Source organism: Megalobrama amblycephala, linkage group LG9, assembly GCF_018812025.1.
Source record: "Megalobrama amblycephala isolate DHTTF-2021 linkage group LG9, ASM1881202v1, whole genome shotgun sequence".
In the NCBI taxonomy this organism is placed as follows: domain Eukaryota; kingdom Metazoa; phylum Chordata; class Actinopteri; order Cypriniformes; family Xenocyprididae; genus Megalobrama; species Megalobrama amblycephala.
This window is the reverse complement of record NC_063052.1, coordinates 24,838,281-24,855,432: the sequence shown is the minus strand read 5'-3', so window position 1 is coordinate 24,855,432 and position 17,152 is coordinate 24,838,281. Positions and strand designations below refer to the sequence as shown.

General features: G+C 34.7%; 1 protein-coding gene across 2 annotated transcripts in view; it reads right to left on the bottom strand.

Annotated features, from left to right (window-relative positions):
• The window catches only part of kcnh8 (potassium voltage-gated channel, subfamily H (eag-related), member 8), an 83,729-nt gene that overhangs the window by 36,973 nt on the left and 29,604 nt on the right, over positions 1-17,152 (bottom strand). For both annotated transcript variants that reach the window (XM_048202334.1, XM_048202336.1), the window contains exons 4-7: positions 10,666-10,796; positions 10,323-10,557; positions 9,347-9,504; positions 1,005-1,209 (exon numbers count right to left, since the gene is read on the bottom strand). In XM_048202334.1, coding sequence (XP_048058291.1) covers positions 1,005-1,209; positions 9,347-9,504; positions 10,323-10,557; positions 10,666-10,796 — 729 coding nt within the window. The remainder of the gene's footprint in view (positions 1-1,004; positions 1,210-9,346; positions 9,505-10,322; positions 10,558-10,665; positions 10,797-17,152) is intronic.

The following is a 17,152-nucleotide window of genomic DNA, read 5'->3' as shown; positions in this document are numbered from 1 at the left end:
GGCATCCAATAAAGGTCTTCGGCTTTGCCCCTTACGCACAGAGATTTCCCCAGTTTCTCTGAATCTTTTGATGATGTTATGCACTGTAGATGATGAGATCTGCAAAGCCTTTGCAATTTGACATTGAGGAACATTGTTTTTAAAGTATTCCACAATCTTTTTACGCACTCTTTCAAAGCTTTGCCAATCTTTACTTCTGAGAGACTCTGCCTCTCTAAGACATCCCCTTTCATAGCCAATCATGCTACAGACCTGATATCAATTAACTTAATTAGTTGCTAGATGTTCTCCCAGCTGAATCTTTTCAAAATGTCTTGCTTTTTCAGCCATTTGTTGCCCCGTGCCAACTTTTTTGAGACCTGTAGCAGGCATCAAATTTGAAATGAGCTCATTTAGTGGATAAAAATGTAAAAAAAAAAAAAATGTAAAATTTCTCTGTTTAAATGTGTTATGTTATCTATGTTCTAATGTGAATAAAATATAGGCTCATGTGATTTGAAAGTCTTTTAGTTTTCATTGTATTCAAATAAAAAAAAAACTTTTTTGGAATTCGGGTTGTATATAGAATATATATTTTAATCCAAAAATCTTACATATTGTGCCCTTAATGCAGTCGTGTTTGAAAAAAAAAAACAAAAAAAAACTATCCTTTAATTTCCTTTAATCCCTCCCCATTGTAGCTTATGCTACTCTGAGCAATGTCTGAAATTTGTGAGCACTTCTTATGTCTATTAGCTTCTTCATGATGAATAGCTTGTTGTATTCCTCACTTGTAAGTAACTTTGGATGAAAGTGTCTGCCAAATGAATAAATGTAAATGTAAAATAACATACCAACTACACTAATCCCTACACTGAACCTATAACCAATACAAAAGCAAACATGCATGGGTTTTGCATGGGTAGAAGCATGCTTTCCAGTGAGCCTAGGTTGGTTTTCTCTCACATATACACGCTTTCTTTCAGTCTGTGAGTCAATGAGTTAATTTTTTGTGCTAGTCTCACCTATATCCCAGGTGTCTGCGTTGCTCTCCACTTCCTTCTTGCCGATGATGTACCAGATGCAGGCCATCCAGTGGGCCAGCAGTGCAAACATGGACATGAGCAGGGTCAGCACCACCGTACTGTGCTGGGAGTAACGGTCCATCTTCTGCAGTAGGCGCAGCAGTCTCAGCAGTCGTACGGTCTTTAGCAGATGGACCACTGACACCTGGCAGAGGGGAAAGGGGAACTCACATTAACTGTCGAGCATTTGCTCTGCATGCAAGTGCATTTGAGGGCTGAGAAGGGCACGTGTTTGTCTTGTTAAATGATAGATATAGTGTGGTGCATCCAAAATCTGTTTAAACCTAATTAAACAAGACAACAGGACAGAAGTCCTTAGATTCCATCAATAAATCTTTAAAGTACTGTGGTTGTACTATGGTATAGTAAATAACCACAATAAAAAACATGTTCATACAATGGTGCTTTTTAGAAAGTAAATACAGAGGGAAAACGTACAATAAAACAGTTAACAAAAACATCTCCAAGCAGATGTTTAGGGGTCATGGATGTCTTGGATAATGGTGTAAGCATGCAGCCAGGTACGAGAGCTCTGAGACAGCTGGGATTAAAATATTTAAGAGATCATCATTAGACAGAGACATTCAAGCCAATTATAGTGGTATAAAACATCTTTTCTCTCTTCTCTCTCTGTCTCAGTCATGCAGAACCGCATGTTCTCAGGTGAATGGAAATATACCACCCACTAATAAACAAGACAATAAAACACAAGAAACTCACTGCAGTTGTGTGGGATAAGAAGAGTCTAAACATACAAAAAATGGAGAACAAAACAGGCTGCCTAAGTACATGTTTTTTAGTATAACAATCATTATCTTCTGTTCTCTGGAAGTCTGACTGTGTTCTCCGTCACTGTCATGCTGTCAGAAAACAGACATATGTATCATTCATGGTAAAAACTGACATAAAACAGTTACCAGCCACTTAATGCTTTTGAAAGAAGTCTCTTATGCTCACCAAAGCTGCATTTATTTGATCAAAAATATGGTAAAAGCAGTAATATTATTATGAAATACAGTTACAGTTTAAATTAACTTTTCTATTTCAACATATTTTAAAATGTAATATATTCCTGTCATGGCAAATCTGAATTTCCAGCAGCCATTACAGTCTTAAGTGTCACATGATCCTTCAGAAATCATTCTTATATGCTAATTTGGTGCTCAAGGAATATTTCTTATTATCATTGTTGAAAACTCTTGTGCTACTTAATATTTTTGTGAAAACTGTGATACATTTTCAGGATTCTTTGAGTAGCAAGTTCCTCTCTAAATATTTCTTTTTTTTTTTTAATGTTGACCCCAAACTTTTGAAAGTAAATGCATTTCATTTTATGTCATCTATTTTAAGAAAAATAGCTACAATCTTCAGGATTCCTCTGATTTAAAATGTTAGTATCAAATTCTAAAAACAAAGTCTGACCGCTGATGATTTGTCACAAATTTGCTAGAAAATACTTCCCATTTTCATCATGGACAGTAAAAAATTTCACATGCTTTATTTTTCTGTGTCCCTGTCCCAGATTAACTTGCTAATATTAATATCTACAACAATATGTGTCAACTATGACATGTTAGTACAAGTAACTCTACACAATTTAAGCAGTACTTTTATGTACATGTAGTTCATCAGTATTTCTCATTAATTTACAATTTACAAACTAAAAACGAATAGTGTTAGTGAAATATTTATGCAAAAACTTACTGTTAGACCCTTTAGACATGTTATTCTATATATTCAGCAGAATGGCCTTAAAAAAAATTGTTTTATGTTTAATGTTTAATGTATTGGAGGTTTAACGTGAATGAGCAAGTGAGAGAGAGTTTTAAAAAGCCCATATATTTTCCATAACTATATATTCGGTATGACTACATATATAAAAATAACACTTCGTATTAACCTGAACACGAACTTCCACACATGCACAATACCGTACACACCGCTATTATATCAGTTTGTCCAGAGCTTCAGGCAGTAACTAGCCAGCAATATTCATCACAGTCTCTCTTATTATAATCAGACAATCCCTTTGAGAACAAGCCTTTCACATCCCTGCAGCATTAAATAATAATCCACGTTCTAATGGCCACAATCTTTCACTTGACAATCAAATATTAATAAACATCAAGAGAACATGGTCTCAGAAGCAAAACCAATGAACATTCATGTCATTAGAGAAACAAAAAGGCTGAACTTAACAGCTGGTTTAAAATTAGATAAGGAGGGTGAAAATGGAGGTGGATACTGTAGGGTAAGGCCACGGTAAGGGTTCATATACTGAGCTTTATGTGGTAATGTGTCAATGTGTATTACTAACTAAATCACCCATACTGCTAACAATGTGTCGGTGGGTGAAGAGGAAAGGGAAGTGATGGGAAAGAAAGGGTAGTGATAGAGAGCAAAGGAAAGGAATGGAAAGGGTCAAAAAAGGGAAAGGGAGAGGATAGGATAAAGACAGAAAAGGAAAACAAAAACAAAAAGGAAATAGGCATGGACAGGAAAAAGGAAAAGGAGAGAAAAAAATAAAGGAAATGGATGGAAATTAAATCTTTTTCTAAAGTAAAAAAATAAAGGAAAATTAAAATGAATAGAAAAGAAGAGGAAAGGAAAATGAAATAAATGGAAATTGACTAGGAAAAGAAAGGACGAGGAAATGTTAAAGGAAAAGAAGAAAAAGGAAAATAAAAGGAATGGGGAAAAAAAGAGTAAAGGAAAAGGAAGGAAGAATGAAGGAAAGGGAATGGAAATGGGCCAGGGGCATGGATAGGAAAAGTAATGTAAATGGACCAGGAAAGGAAAAGGAAAAATAAGTGATGGAGAGGAAAAGGAAACAGAATGGAAATGGCCAGAATAGGAAAGGAGAAGGAATGAAGAACAAAGGAAACAAAAGGAAAATTAAAAAGGAACAGAAAGGAAATTGGCCAGGATAGGAAATTAGGAAAGGAAAGGAAAGGAAAGGAAAGGAAAGGAAAGGAAAGGAAAGGAAAGGAAAGGAAAGGAGTATGTGTATGTCTATATAGTGGAGCTGAAGGGCAGATGTGAAGGGATACGAGAGGAGCAGAGGTGCAATCTGTAATTGGAACAGATTTAAGAGAACATCTCGGGGACAACAAGGTCTGTATTACAGCGGCACTCAAATAGAGTCCACTGCATTTCACTCTCCTCCTCTTAATAAGCCTCAGTGGATTTCAAGCGCTCTTTTGTTGTGTTTCGCCGTACAGAGGGATGCAGGGTTTCATTACTGCATGTGTCATCACTGTAAGTGTGTGTGTCCAAGTGGCACTGATCGATTCCGCCAGTCTGAATTGGCCAGAAAAGCTGACTGTCTTTTTCTGTGAATTAAAACTAGGAGCCTATGACCCTTGGTTTTGTATAGGAGTCATCAGAGGCAGTGTTAGCCAATTTTAGAGTCTGTTAATCATCTTTATTTGTACCCAGGATCACTCATTAAAAGTTCTACATCCATGATGTCATCAAAAGGACTTCACGGTCACCACTCAGGGTCAGCCAGCAGAGTGCCGCTGCTCAATATTTTGTTTTACACTTAAGGAAGAGCAAAACAAATCACTGAGCTAAATACAGTGCCAGAGGAGCTAAAAAAGAAATATCTGGAAGTCCAAAAGTGCTCATGACGGTTCAAGCAAGACCAGATGGAATCTTAAATCTTTTACTGTTAATTGGAGGAAGCTATTCTACAGAAAATTGATTTCAACAGGGCGAAATGCGCTGAGAGTGCTACATTATTATGTGTTTACATATATGGCAGACACTTACATATGGCAGCAAGCTTACACTGCATTCAGGGATACAGTACATTTCTTGAGTTCATGCTTTCCTGGAAATCATGACCTACTGTTTGAACTACAGGCATGCTTTTCGCAGCATTGCATTTTGGTAGAAGTCAGGCCAGAGTGGGGCTTATTTTCAGCCTGAGATTTTAAACAAAGCATGATGTGCAGTTTGTGTATTGGATTACCAAACTTGCAAAACCAGACCCAATTGCATTCCTGGAAGATTTTATTTAAGCAAGGCAAGGCAAGGGCTTAATTTGTAATTTGGTAATTTGGTAACACTTTATTTTAAAGTGCCGTAGTTACACGTTACTACATGTACTTACTATAGTAATAACAGTAAATTATGCATAATTACAAGTAACTAACCCTAAACCAAACCCTAACTGTAACTCTATAGTAAGTACATGTAGTTAATTAATAGTACTCCGTACTTATTTGAGTAATTACAATGTAACTACGGCACTGTAAATGGAATGCAGGGTAAGACACTTCTAGAACAAGAAATCATGTTATAAGTTATGAACATAACTTATGTTATGTTCTTATGGGTTGAAGTGTGAACTGTTTTAGCAGGGTCCCAGGAATGCTCTCTCATGACATTTGTTTGGTTTATTTATTTTTGCAAAATAATAATTTTGTGGTATCTTCTTGAATCTGAAAAAGCATGACAACGTGAAAGAGAGCTTGGTTCAGTCTGGTTTTCTGTGCGCACACAGTTAGCCAACTCTCAGACATCAGTACTGCATTGAGCTCTCTTTCACATCTTTTCACCCTTGAATGGACATATATACACAAAATTATGTCAAAATGTCAGTTTTGGCAAGTATTCACATAAACACAGTCGGTTATGTTTTAAGTGAACGTAAACATTTGGGAGAAAATTGGATGTGTATCAGTGTATTGGATCTGTGCATTCAGCCTTAAAGTGACAGTAGCCTAATAAAATGCTGCTGTACATCTTTAATGTTAATCAAACAACAAAAGAAAAAGAGAAAATCACTCAATCCTTATTATTATCCTTATTAAGGCTATTACTTTATACAAATAAATATGTCTGCTTGAAAGAATGCACCGTTGGCTAAAGACCTATTACTTATAAAGATAAATTAAACTCAAAAATATATATATTCATAACATTTCAAGCTCTACTTAACCTTTCTAGTGTATGCAACACAAAAATGTAAAATTAAAAGGTGGACATAAGTGTATACATAAAGTAAATGAAAAAATTTAAGTAACATCAACAAGCATTGAAACTTGGTTAAAATTAAGTAAACCTAACATAAAATTTTATGTATTTATGAGCTGCGTGATATGCAAATATTCTATCCAGCCAATGAGCGAAGCTGGAGGTTTTTTGAAGCGTAATGTGGTGAAGGCAGTGAGAACTCTATCAGGTAAGCTGTCTTTAAAGAAAACAAAGTAAAATATTAGAGTTTGACTATTTATACATAAACATCCGTTTATTGTGTTAGTGGGGTGTAACATTATTCCTAAACCGGAAGCGCAACACCACATCAAACTTCAGAAAATGTTGTGAAGACGGAGAAAAGAGGTAAGCTAAAGTTTAGCTTTATGTTAACGAAGAAAAACATTAGATTTTGACTTTTTTAACATTCATTAACACACATTTATTGTGTTAGTGGGGTGTATCCGTAAACTGGAAGCACAACACAACGCTTTTCTGAAGAGTAATATGGTGACGATGGTGAAAGGAGGTAAGCTAAAGCTTCGCTTTATATTAACGAAATAAAATATAAGTGTGCCGTTTAATGCCAACTTGTTTATTTCATTTGTAGTCACTGGGGATTTTTTAAACTTATATTTTGAATTGCTATGAATTCTCAACAATCAGAAACATGCTACTTATACTTTGCAACTAGTTCTATACATCGAGTTATGCACATGAAACCGGTTTGCTTGCGAGTATATATATATATTTTTTATAAATGTGCGTGCTTCCATTGAACGTATTGTTGAGTGCTTAAATGCAGTGTTTGTATTCATGAGGACTGCTTAAGATAAAAGTATCGAGTTTACACTAATGCATATGCATTAATGCATTGAGTTTTTACTCAGAAAAATAATAATACCCCAAAATAATACATAATAAAAATGTAAAAAGCTAGCCTAATCATGTTTTATGCGGTTTAATACTGTTGTTTTTCTCTCTCTCTCCATCTTTCCAGTGTGAACAGTTGTGGTGCAACAATAGAAGGATATGGAACAATTTTTGTTAATTTCACACCTGACTATTAATTGTTTTTGACAAATTGGCTTTGTGCACCTGGCATATTTTCTGCATTTTGGGTGATTTGTCTGCTTTAAAGGCATCATATTTTTCTCAGTCAGTTTAGATATAAAAGCTTGTATGTATCCATCTTGAAAATTAACTTTTTTGTTTCATGTACTTTTCAGACCAATCCTGTCTGCGGAAATACACAGAGAAGTTGATTCAGTGTTTAATGGTTTACCTTTCTGACAATACTGATAATCTCATCAGGCATTACCAGGTGAGTGTCTGGAATACATTGAAAGCTATACATATGGCAGTGGTATTTAAACCTGGTCTTGGGGACCCAAGATGTCTCCCTTATTTAACACACCTGCACAAATGCATTCTGAAACGCATTCACTTTGGAACCAGTTTTCAAAAGTTTGCGTTTTCAGGCCACCAAAACGCCATTGTCTTGTAAATGAATGGCCAAAACGCCTAAAAACTTAAATGGGAATTTGTGTAAATTGACATCCCTACTGCAAACCTCAAAAATCAACTTAATAATGCCTTACAAATTAATAATAAAACAGAAATTAAACAAACTGTAACATTTATTTTATTTATTAAATATAAAGGTTTTCTTGTCATTTCAAAACATTCTATCTCATTTTGTGTTATATAAATGCATTATATTTTTCCCCACTGTATAACCATCTGAAACTACCAAGTAATGTTGTAAGTAAATACACATTTGCTATGCTTTTCTTTAGGATAGCCATGGTGACCTAAAGGAATTGGAACAGCACACACCTTGAGGATTATCACAAAGGTGGCTTCATGGACGATCCTTTAGAGACTGGAACTTTCGTTTGGTCAAATTGCCACTTTTTTCAGAAGTACTACGGTCATGATTTTTGGTTTTAGACTGTTTAAGTTGCTGTTTCCAGAGTAGTATTGCAATCTCTGTCAGAAAACCTAAAATGCTTTATTTTTGTACTAATTTTACTAATTGTGTGAAAACCTTCTGTTGAAATGCTGTCCAAAAATGAAGTAAAATGCTCTGTTTTGTGCTTATTGAATGTTTTGTACTTATTTTAAGATATTGAATGTTCTAGAGCAGTACAGTAAATTTTATTCAATAGCTCAAGGACTAAGTAGGTTTTTACTAGGTTTTAAGTAGGTTCAACTCAATTAACTGTCTTTTTTAAATGTAAATTTGCTTAAATGTTAAGTTAACACAACTTGCTATTGCTTGGTAAATTCAACTTGTGTTTTTAAGTAAAGAATGTTGAGTAAACAAATATTTAAGTATCTATAACAAAGGTTTTCTTGTTAGTTTTACATAAATTTGCTTCAAGTTGGATTTACTTAAAAAGTGTGATGCAAAAATGGTGCATATATATTTTAAGTAAATCCAACACATTTTTTTCAGTGTGAAGAATGTTGTTTGCAAGTTTGTAATAAAGAAACCATATCATTAATTGAAAAGAAGACCATGTTAGACTAACTAGACTAAAACTAAATTGCATTCATAGTCAAAAGACTATGACTAAAACTAAATCAAAATTTGCTGTCAAAATTAACACTGCCTACAGATACTTTTCTTAGGTTAATGTTAACATTTTCTTGTTTTCTGTGTGCCTTCGTTCCCTTTGTTGCCATTTCTCATTTTTGTCATGGTTACTCATTAGTTGACTGATTGGTTCCCACCTGTGCCTTTTTTTCTTTCTTAGTTACTCTGTATGTATAGCCCTCAGTTTGAGATGTTCTTTGTCCGTTCTTTTATGTCTAGTGTTGCTTCAATGTGTAGTTATTTTACGGTCTACTGCATTATCCTGTTCTTCTGCATGTTTGTTATTTTGTTTGAAGAGTTAATAAAAGTGTCTACTGCAAATAGATCCTGCCTAAACTACTCTCTTTCTGCAACCATCACCGTGACAACTCTAGAATGCCGGCATATGGTGCTTATTTGTATTCATGAAAATGTTTTCTTTATATAAAAATGTCCACAACGTAGTTGTGCTAGCTGTGTCACAGGTAGCTGAAAACATTATCAAATTAGCCAAAATACATATGTAAAAAAAACCAAAAAAAAAAACACGCCAATTCTGCAGTTTTCTGCTGGCACAGATTCTCTGTGTGCCTGCTTTTTTTGCAAAATCATGTAAATGTTGTAAATCCAAATTGCATCTGAAAGTTGTGAAAAAATTCCCACAGATTTTTCCCTTGATACATTCGTTATAATTTTTTTAAATATATGCATTACTCACCACGCTGACTTTGAAAGCGTAAAGGAGATCAAAGGGCAGAGCAGCAACCAGGTCGATGATAAACCAGGTGGTCATGTAATGGATGCAGATCTGCCGCGCATCGAAGATCACCTGCCCCGACTTACTCACGTACGTGGTGCGGAAACTGAACACGATGTCTAAAGCGACAGACAGAGTCAGCGTCTTCAAAAAATACCATCAGCATAATATCAATGAACGTCAGTGTCCATTGAAGCATTTACAACAGCAAAAATACTTTTCTGCCTGCTATATATCAGGTGGAGTGTTATCACAGACTAACAACAGGAAAATGAAAAATTCATATGCTGTCACCAAATCTGAACACAAGGTGTATTAAATAGAGGCCTTATCAGAATCACAAGAAACAATGTTAGAAGGACAAGACAAAAAAATGCTTGCATTACAGTTCATCCTGCTATTGTATTAAACTCAAATCAATAACATACTACATGTATTTTACTTTTCAACCTTATGAAAGTAACATCCTATACATCTCATGTTGTTCTAAAATTGCAAACAAAAACATCTATTTACCTAACAAAAATGCAGGAAAAAGACAAAAATTGAGGAAAACATGGATCAAGTGTGTTCCTTGTAAGAGTTCAGGTAAAACTACAAGAGATCAATCATGGAGAGAAATTCAAATGGCAGATGACTTAAAAAATAGCATATTATTTCATTTGTTTCTACCCTTTTAATTCCAATTGTTTTTCTGAATAGCAGGAAACTGAAGGAGAATGATATGCTGCCTTGTGGCAACTCTGTATGTACCACAGAGGGTTAATGGAAGATGTCAAAGAGCCTCATTTAAAGACTTGAGTATAATCACGTGTAAAGATATAGATGTGATAAAGCAAAGATAATCTCATAAATCATAATCATGCTCACAATGAAAAACATACTATGTAATTGACCAACTAAAAATATGTCAAAGATCAAAATTGGATTCTCTTACCAATGATGAAGAGAATCTCGACGGCAATGTCCGTGACGGTGGTGCTACGTGTCAAGTCTTGATCACCAATAAAACAAACATTGTACGGCACAGTCACCGCGACATAGAATGTAGCCAGTAGGATTAACCAATCCCAGCCGGCTTTGAAGGTGCTGAAGTGGAGAAGAATGAACTTGGACTTCTTGGCATCAGCGACCTTATATTCAGGGAGAGCTGGTGGATCACCAAACACATTCTAAAAAGATAGAGAACAATTATGGTAGAGAAACTGGTTCTGTTTTATCTTTTTTGTTTTGTTTTGTTTTTGTATTTTTCTATATCTTCAGTATTTGAATGGTCTCACCTTGTTAAGTTTGATTTTACTCTGTTTTTGACGGTTGTGCAGGTGTCCTGAAATGTGGTACAGAACTGTGCTAGAACGCAGCCGAGTGGAGCCAAATGGAGACCCGCCCTTGACCTTCTCGCGGCGGCACTCTGAGGAAAGGTTCGACGGTTGTTATGAAAGTCAAGGGCAATGTGAAATACAATCCATCAAGAAATAAAAACATACTGCACAAAAATAATTCCATTAATACATAAAAACAAAGGACACGACACATCTTTCTGTGGTACTGAGATTGTTATAATTCTGTTTTTCATTTCTTTTTACTTTTTAAAATTTAATAAAATGTATTAATATCTGAACAACTCAACCTTTGTAGCATTGCATTGACATGAGCTTGTATTATATGATACTTGAGGTAAGACTCTAAAAAATGGGGCAATGTTCCTCTAATATATGGTCAAGTAACAAAGAAAAATCTAAACCATCATCCCCTAACAACTTGCATTCTTGCTCCAAAATTGTTATGTACCTGCAAAAATTGGTGGAAATAAATGTAGCTTATAATTCTGAGTTTTTTGCAGCTTTGTGAAGAAAAGCAGAGATTTTCTATCAATACTTCCATGCAAATAGTGCTTGCCACTATTATTGAGTGCAGTTTTACTCAAAATGGCCTGTTTTCCTCCTATTGCCCTCCATACTGCTGTTACACAAAAGCTGGTGTGAAACAAGAATAACTTCCTTTATGCTGGTGACCTGCTTTACACCAGTGGTTTCCACTAGTAGGGGCTCTGCTGCCAGAATGTTTTCATTCCCATTTTGAAAACATTGGTTTTAATTGATCGAGTGACTGCTAAATACTGCAGTAGGTTCGTTTGATTTAGTCTTTGAGGTCTTGAGGTAAAACAGTCTGTCAAGTGGACATCCTAGACTAGAGCTGAAAGTTTACATTAAATGGTTTGACAAATGCAGGTTTCCTTTCCTGTGGTGATGTATTTTCAACTGAAGCCAAACCTACTATCTTAAAACCCAAAACATTGCTGCTAAGATGCTGATAGTAAATAGATAAATAAATACATTTTATGGATTACTATATCTTGAACAACTTGACCATTAATATAAAATCCCCAAACTTTGCTGACAAGCTGCTGAAAAAAATAGAATAAAAATATGCATTACTATAACCTGAACAACTTAATCCAAATACCAAAAACTTTGCTACTAAGTTGCTTTAAAAAATACATTTAATAAAATAAAACACACTGAAATACTATAACTTGACATTTGCTGAAACCAACACCAAATGAAAGCAGTTAAAAGTAAGTAAAAGCTGGTGAGGTCAATGGACAAATAATTCTGTTCTGAAATAACTTATAAGAATGAATCCATGTTTACATTTTGCATTCATTTTCTTTCCCAATCAACATAAAGATTGTGCTTTGACTGTGTAAAAATAAAAATGAAACAGGCAAAAAGTGCCAAAAGGAGTTGTAGTGCAATGGTTACAGTGGTAGAGACAGAGACAAAAACATATGAAATGTGTGGAGTCTCTGTGGATACTGACCATGAATGTATGTATGCGTAGCGTGTAGCATTTTTAAATCAGCCAGCTGAGGAAACAAGCAGACAGCTAGGCTGCCAGTCTCAATCGCCGAGGGCAACAGGGGAAAAATGTCACTCATTGCAACCCTGGCGAACAAGGTACCAAGGGAAACCAAAGCAGGAGTAGGAAAAAGACTGAAGGGATGGAGCGATAGACAGACAGAGAGAGAGAAACATGGGTTGAGAGAGAGAGAGAAAGCTGGGAAGCTGGTTATTAGAGAGGGATAGAGATCACTTCAGCCTGCAGGGCTGGAGGAGGAGAGGGGCGACAGAAACTCATCCATAAAAGGCTGCAGTCAGCAGGGAGTCCAGCGGGCATAACACTTATTATAGATCCTAATAAATGAACTCCCAATTTACTAGCAGCACAGGTCACGAGAAACACAGAGAAGGAGAGAGAGAGGGAAAGGAACAAAAGGCGAAAGTGTGAAAAGAAAAAAAAGATGAGGACGGACATAGTTGCACTGGGATTCCCTGTTCTGTGCGGTTTCCTTTGCTGCTTGAGGCCAATATCTGATCTAGGTTCTTAGTCACACAATAAACATACTGTATATTTTTCATCACACCTTACCTTAACGAGACAAGCACAAAAAAGTATCATGTGAGGTTTTTCTTACACTATAGAAATGTTTCACCAAGTGGAAATAGAAAATAAACTTCCTTAAACATTTTTTTTTTAATTTGTCTAGTAACAATGTTTAACCATATATTATTTATAAATATATATATATATATATATATATATATATATATATATATATATACATACACATATATATATATATATATATATATATATATATATATATATATATATATATATATACATATATACATATATATATATATATATATATATATATATATATATATATATATATATATATATATATATATATATATATATATATATATATATATATATATATATATATATATACATATACATACATATATATATATATATATACACACAAACACAGAAGAAATCTGTCATTTCTTAAAGTCATTTCCACCACAACTCAAATTGTGGGTTGTATTTAACAGCATTCTGTATTGGTTTACACTAGTAACCAAGTACACTAAAACTTGATAAAACTTTTAGTAAAACAATGTTTTTTGTGATGAAAAGGGCTGTCAATGTTAACGCGTTAATGCATGCGATTAATTCAAAATCCTTAACGCGTTAAAATAATTTGATGCATGTAACGCAAAAAAAAATATGGAAGCATGCTGATTATATCAGAGATGGCAGAGAGAATTATTCATTCTAGTGTCTTCATTTAAAACACGAACTCCGTCATATTCTGTCATTGTATCTGAAGAGCACGAGCCCTCCCACATCGCGCTGTTCCTGTCTGAACGGAACATCAAAACATCCCACCGCTGTATGACCAGATTATATGAAAACTATGTTTCTCGGCTGGATAAAGCAAACCAGCTTCTTGCTATGAAAGTACTGATGGATGAGGATTGCAATCAAAGAAAAGATGATTGTGGTGACGTACAGAAGCACATGTGAGACTGTTATATTGATGGGCAAACAAATCATGTATGAGTGCTCTCGACGCACTGATCGCACAATGTATTTATGCAAAGACACATTTCAGTACATTCACGTTGTTTTCACACACATTCAGGATAATGTTTGGATTTTTCCTGTGTATGTTGCTGTGTACTTTAGTATATATGCAGGTCAAGGCAGTTGGTTTAGGTTTTTTTGGCATCTCCACATGTGGTCCTGTTCAGTATCGCAACTTGACTTGCAAAGCCCTTTGCTGTTGCACATACTATACACTGTGAATTCTGAAACGTTTTTTTGCTGTGATTTTTTTTATGGGTGCTTTGGTGTACATAAATGTATTAATTATTATTAATCATATTATTTGGTTATTTGGTGTCCTTTTTTGGAAAGACATCTAAATTTACCTTGAAAAAAGCAAAAAACTGTTCTGTGAAAATCACACTTCAATCTGATGGTTTACTTTGCTGGATATAGGCAATGATGGCAAAATGGATGTGTTAAACAAGATAAGTGGTATATGCTTAATTTCACGATAAGTGTGCGATTAATCACGATTAAGGGTGCGTGATTAAAAAAAAAAAAAATCTATTGACAGCCCTAATTTTTTCCATTGCTGCGTCTCATGTGATAAGTGTTACTTGTGTTTTGGAGTGGTGTTTATTTTTCTCTCTTTGCTTTCACTTTCAGCAGGTTGACGTGGGTATTTAATTGGCTCGTTCAGCTGTCAAACTTGGAGACACATTGTGACGACAACACGTTTCCACCAATGAGGGCAGGCTATGGGAGTATAAAAGAGCGCACCTGCGTGGGAAGCTATTTTTTTTTTCTTTGTTTGATTCATGCTTGTGTACCTGTTGTTAACGCTTGCCCTGTATTATCTTGAATATTGATAGTGTTTATGGTAAACTCTGTGTTCTTTGATACCTTAGTGTATGATGGCTCATTTGTTCCTTTTTTTTTGCTATAACCATAAAACCGATGTTTCTAATCAGGGAAAAGAAAAAGGATGGTAAGATATCACGTGATATACATATGCCACACTGAGCTTTCAATTATGTTAGAACACTAGGTTAATGACACATGCTACCCCTTGCATTTTTGGTTTCTAGTGAGAGTAGTTTCTTTAGGGCGGATAGTACATTAAAGATTTTTTTTTTTTTTAATTGGGTTTGTGAATGTTAAGTTAGTTTAGGTTTTTTCTTTAGTAAGACTGGTTATTTTTTTATTTATTTGATTTGGCACGATCCAAGCTCTTTTCTCTTTTCCCCATTCTTTTTTTTAATTATCATTTTTGATTGGTACAGAGTTGTAAATTTATGTAAATGCATATTGTGTTTTCTCCCATTATTCTTTATAATAAATGCTGATACTTTACCTTATTTAAACTTGTTTGTGTGATTGCTTCCCAGTACATACACAGTGTTTTATTTATTTTTTTAAAATGTTGCACCTCAATTTCCCCTAGACCTAGGGTTTGTAACATCCATTATAAATAATAAGATTTAGAGTGCACAGCATAAATGAGTACACCCACTCTGAACAAATACAAAAGATGTATTTTCTTTATGATCACTAATACAATTCATGGAAAGATGGCAAAACTAAAATGTATTAAACATATACATAATAAAAACTGAGAAATATATGTCATCAATAGCCATAAAGTAAGTAAATTAGCCAATTTTGTTTAAATTAAGGATTGCAGAAATGAGTACACCCTAGATTTAATTCAACAAATGTATAATATTTTAGCACTTAGTATGCCCTCTATAATTTTGAATATACTGCTCTGACCCTTCTTGGCAAGTTCATTACAAATTGTCACATCTGTCCTGTTTAACTCCTGGATGATGAGCTCCTTAAATGCCCTGATCTTTAATGGGGAGTGTTGCTCAAGCCGTCTCTACAGAATCCCCCACAGGTGCTCAAGAGTGTTAAGATTGAGTGCAATACATGTCCAAAGAAGGTTTTTCACCTTGGGAAAATGCATATCCTCATAGCAATGTTGTAAAAATGCCCAACAATGCAGGGAATGAGGAAAGGGAAACATCTTCTGCTTCAGGTTTGTGTATTAAATTACACAGTGGTGTGGGAATTCATGACAGCATTGATAAAGCACAACTCCCTCATACCTTCAGCACTCATACATCCCTATTTAAGAGCTTTACTACCACTGAACTTTACTGTGGGAACCAGGCACTTTTCACTGCACTCCTCCTCTAGTAACACCATAACATTTTGGATGCTGTTAAATCCAAAATGATTGATTTGGTCTCATAAGACCTGAGTATTGACTCCCAGAATCTATATTTTGTAAATAAAGGCTTTGGAAATGGCTAACTGACTTTATTGTGCTTTGGCTACAGTAAGTAGTTCCAGTGAGAACAACAACCATGCATGTCATTTCTGCAGGCTGCATCTTACTCTGAGAGATAAACAGTCACTCTTTTCATAGCTTTTGCTGGCTCTGAGACACTCGCTTCGTATTTCTCCTGCTCTTTGTCTAGCAAAAAAATCCCTCATCACTAAATGAAAGCTTAAAATGAAGGCCTGATTATTTCAGGGGCCTTGTCACAAGTCCATTGTTTTTGAATTTCTGTGTTACTTTTGCTATATTTTCACACTTAAAACAATGATTTGGTATTCCTCTTGTACCACTGTCCTCTTTTGTGCTAAGAAATAAGTCTCCTGACAGTTCTCTCCCAAGTGGTTCCATTGCTGTCAACATTAAGTCTGAGAATGATTCAGTGGGCTATTTAACACTTAATTGTCAAGAAATTACTTCTCTTTAAATGTTTTGGTTCAACATACTAACCTGTTGATCAAACATTGCCTTAAACTTACACCAGAAAATTTTTATTTCATTTTATTTAGTAACTTTTAGGAGGGTGTACTCATTTTTGCTACACAACATTTTATCACCTTGATAAGAAAATCTTATTTTCCTGAATAATTTTGACATGCTTCTTTGGTAATAGGTTGTTTGTGGTTACGTGGTTCTGGTGACGAAAAGTCCTTTCTACGGAAGAGGATTAGGGCCCAGCAATAATAAAAAAATAAAACCATCTTGAGATTAAAGTTGTTAAATTTCGAGAAAAAACTCGTTAAATTACGACTTTATTCTCAACATTTTATCTCGCCTTTTTACTTGAAATTTAACGACTTTTTTTCTCGTAATTTAACGAGTTTAATCTCAACATTTTATCTCGACTTTTTTCTTGAAATTTAACGAGTTTTTTCTTGTAATTTAATGAGTTTATTCTCAACATTTTATCTCGACCTTTTCCTCGAAATTTAACGAGTTTTTTCTCGTAATTTAATGAGTTTATTCTCAACATTTTATTTAGACTTTTTTCTCGAAATTTAACGAGTTTTTTCTCG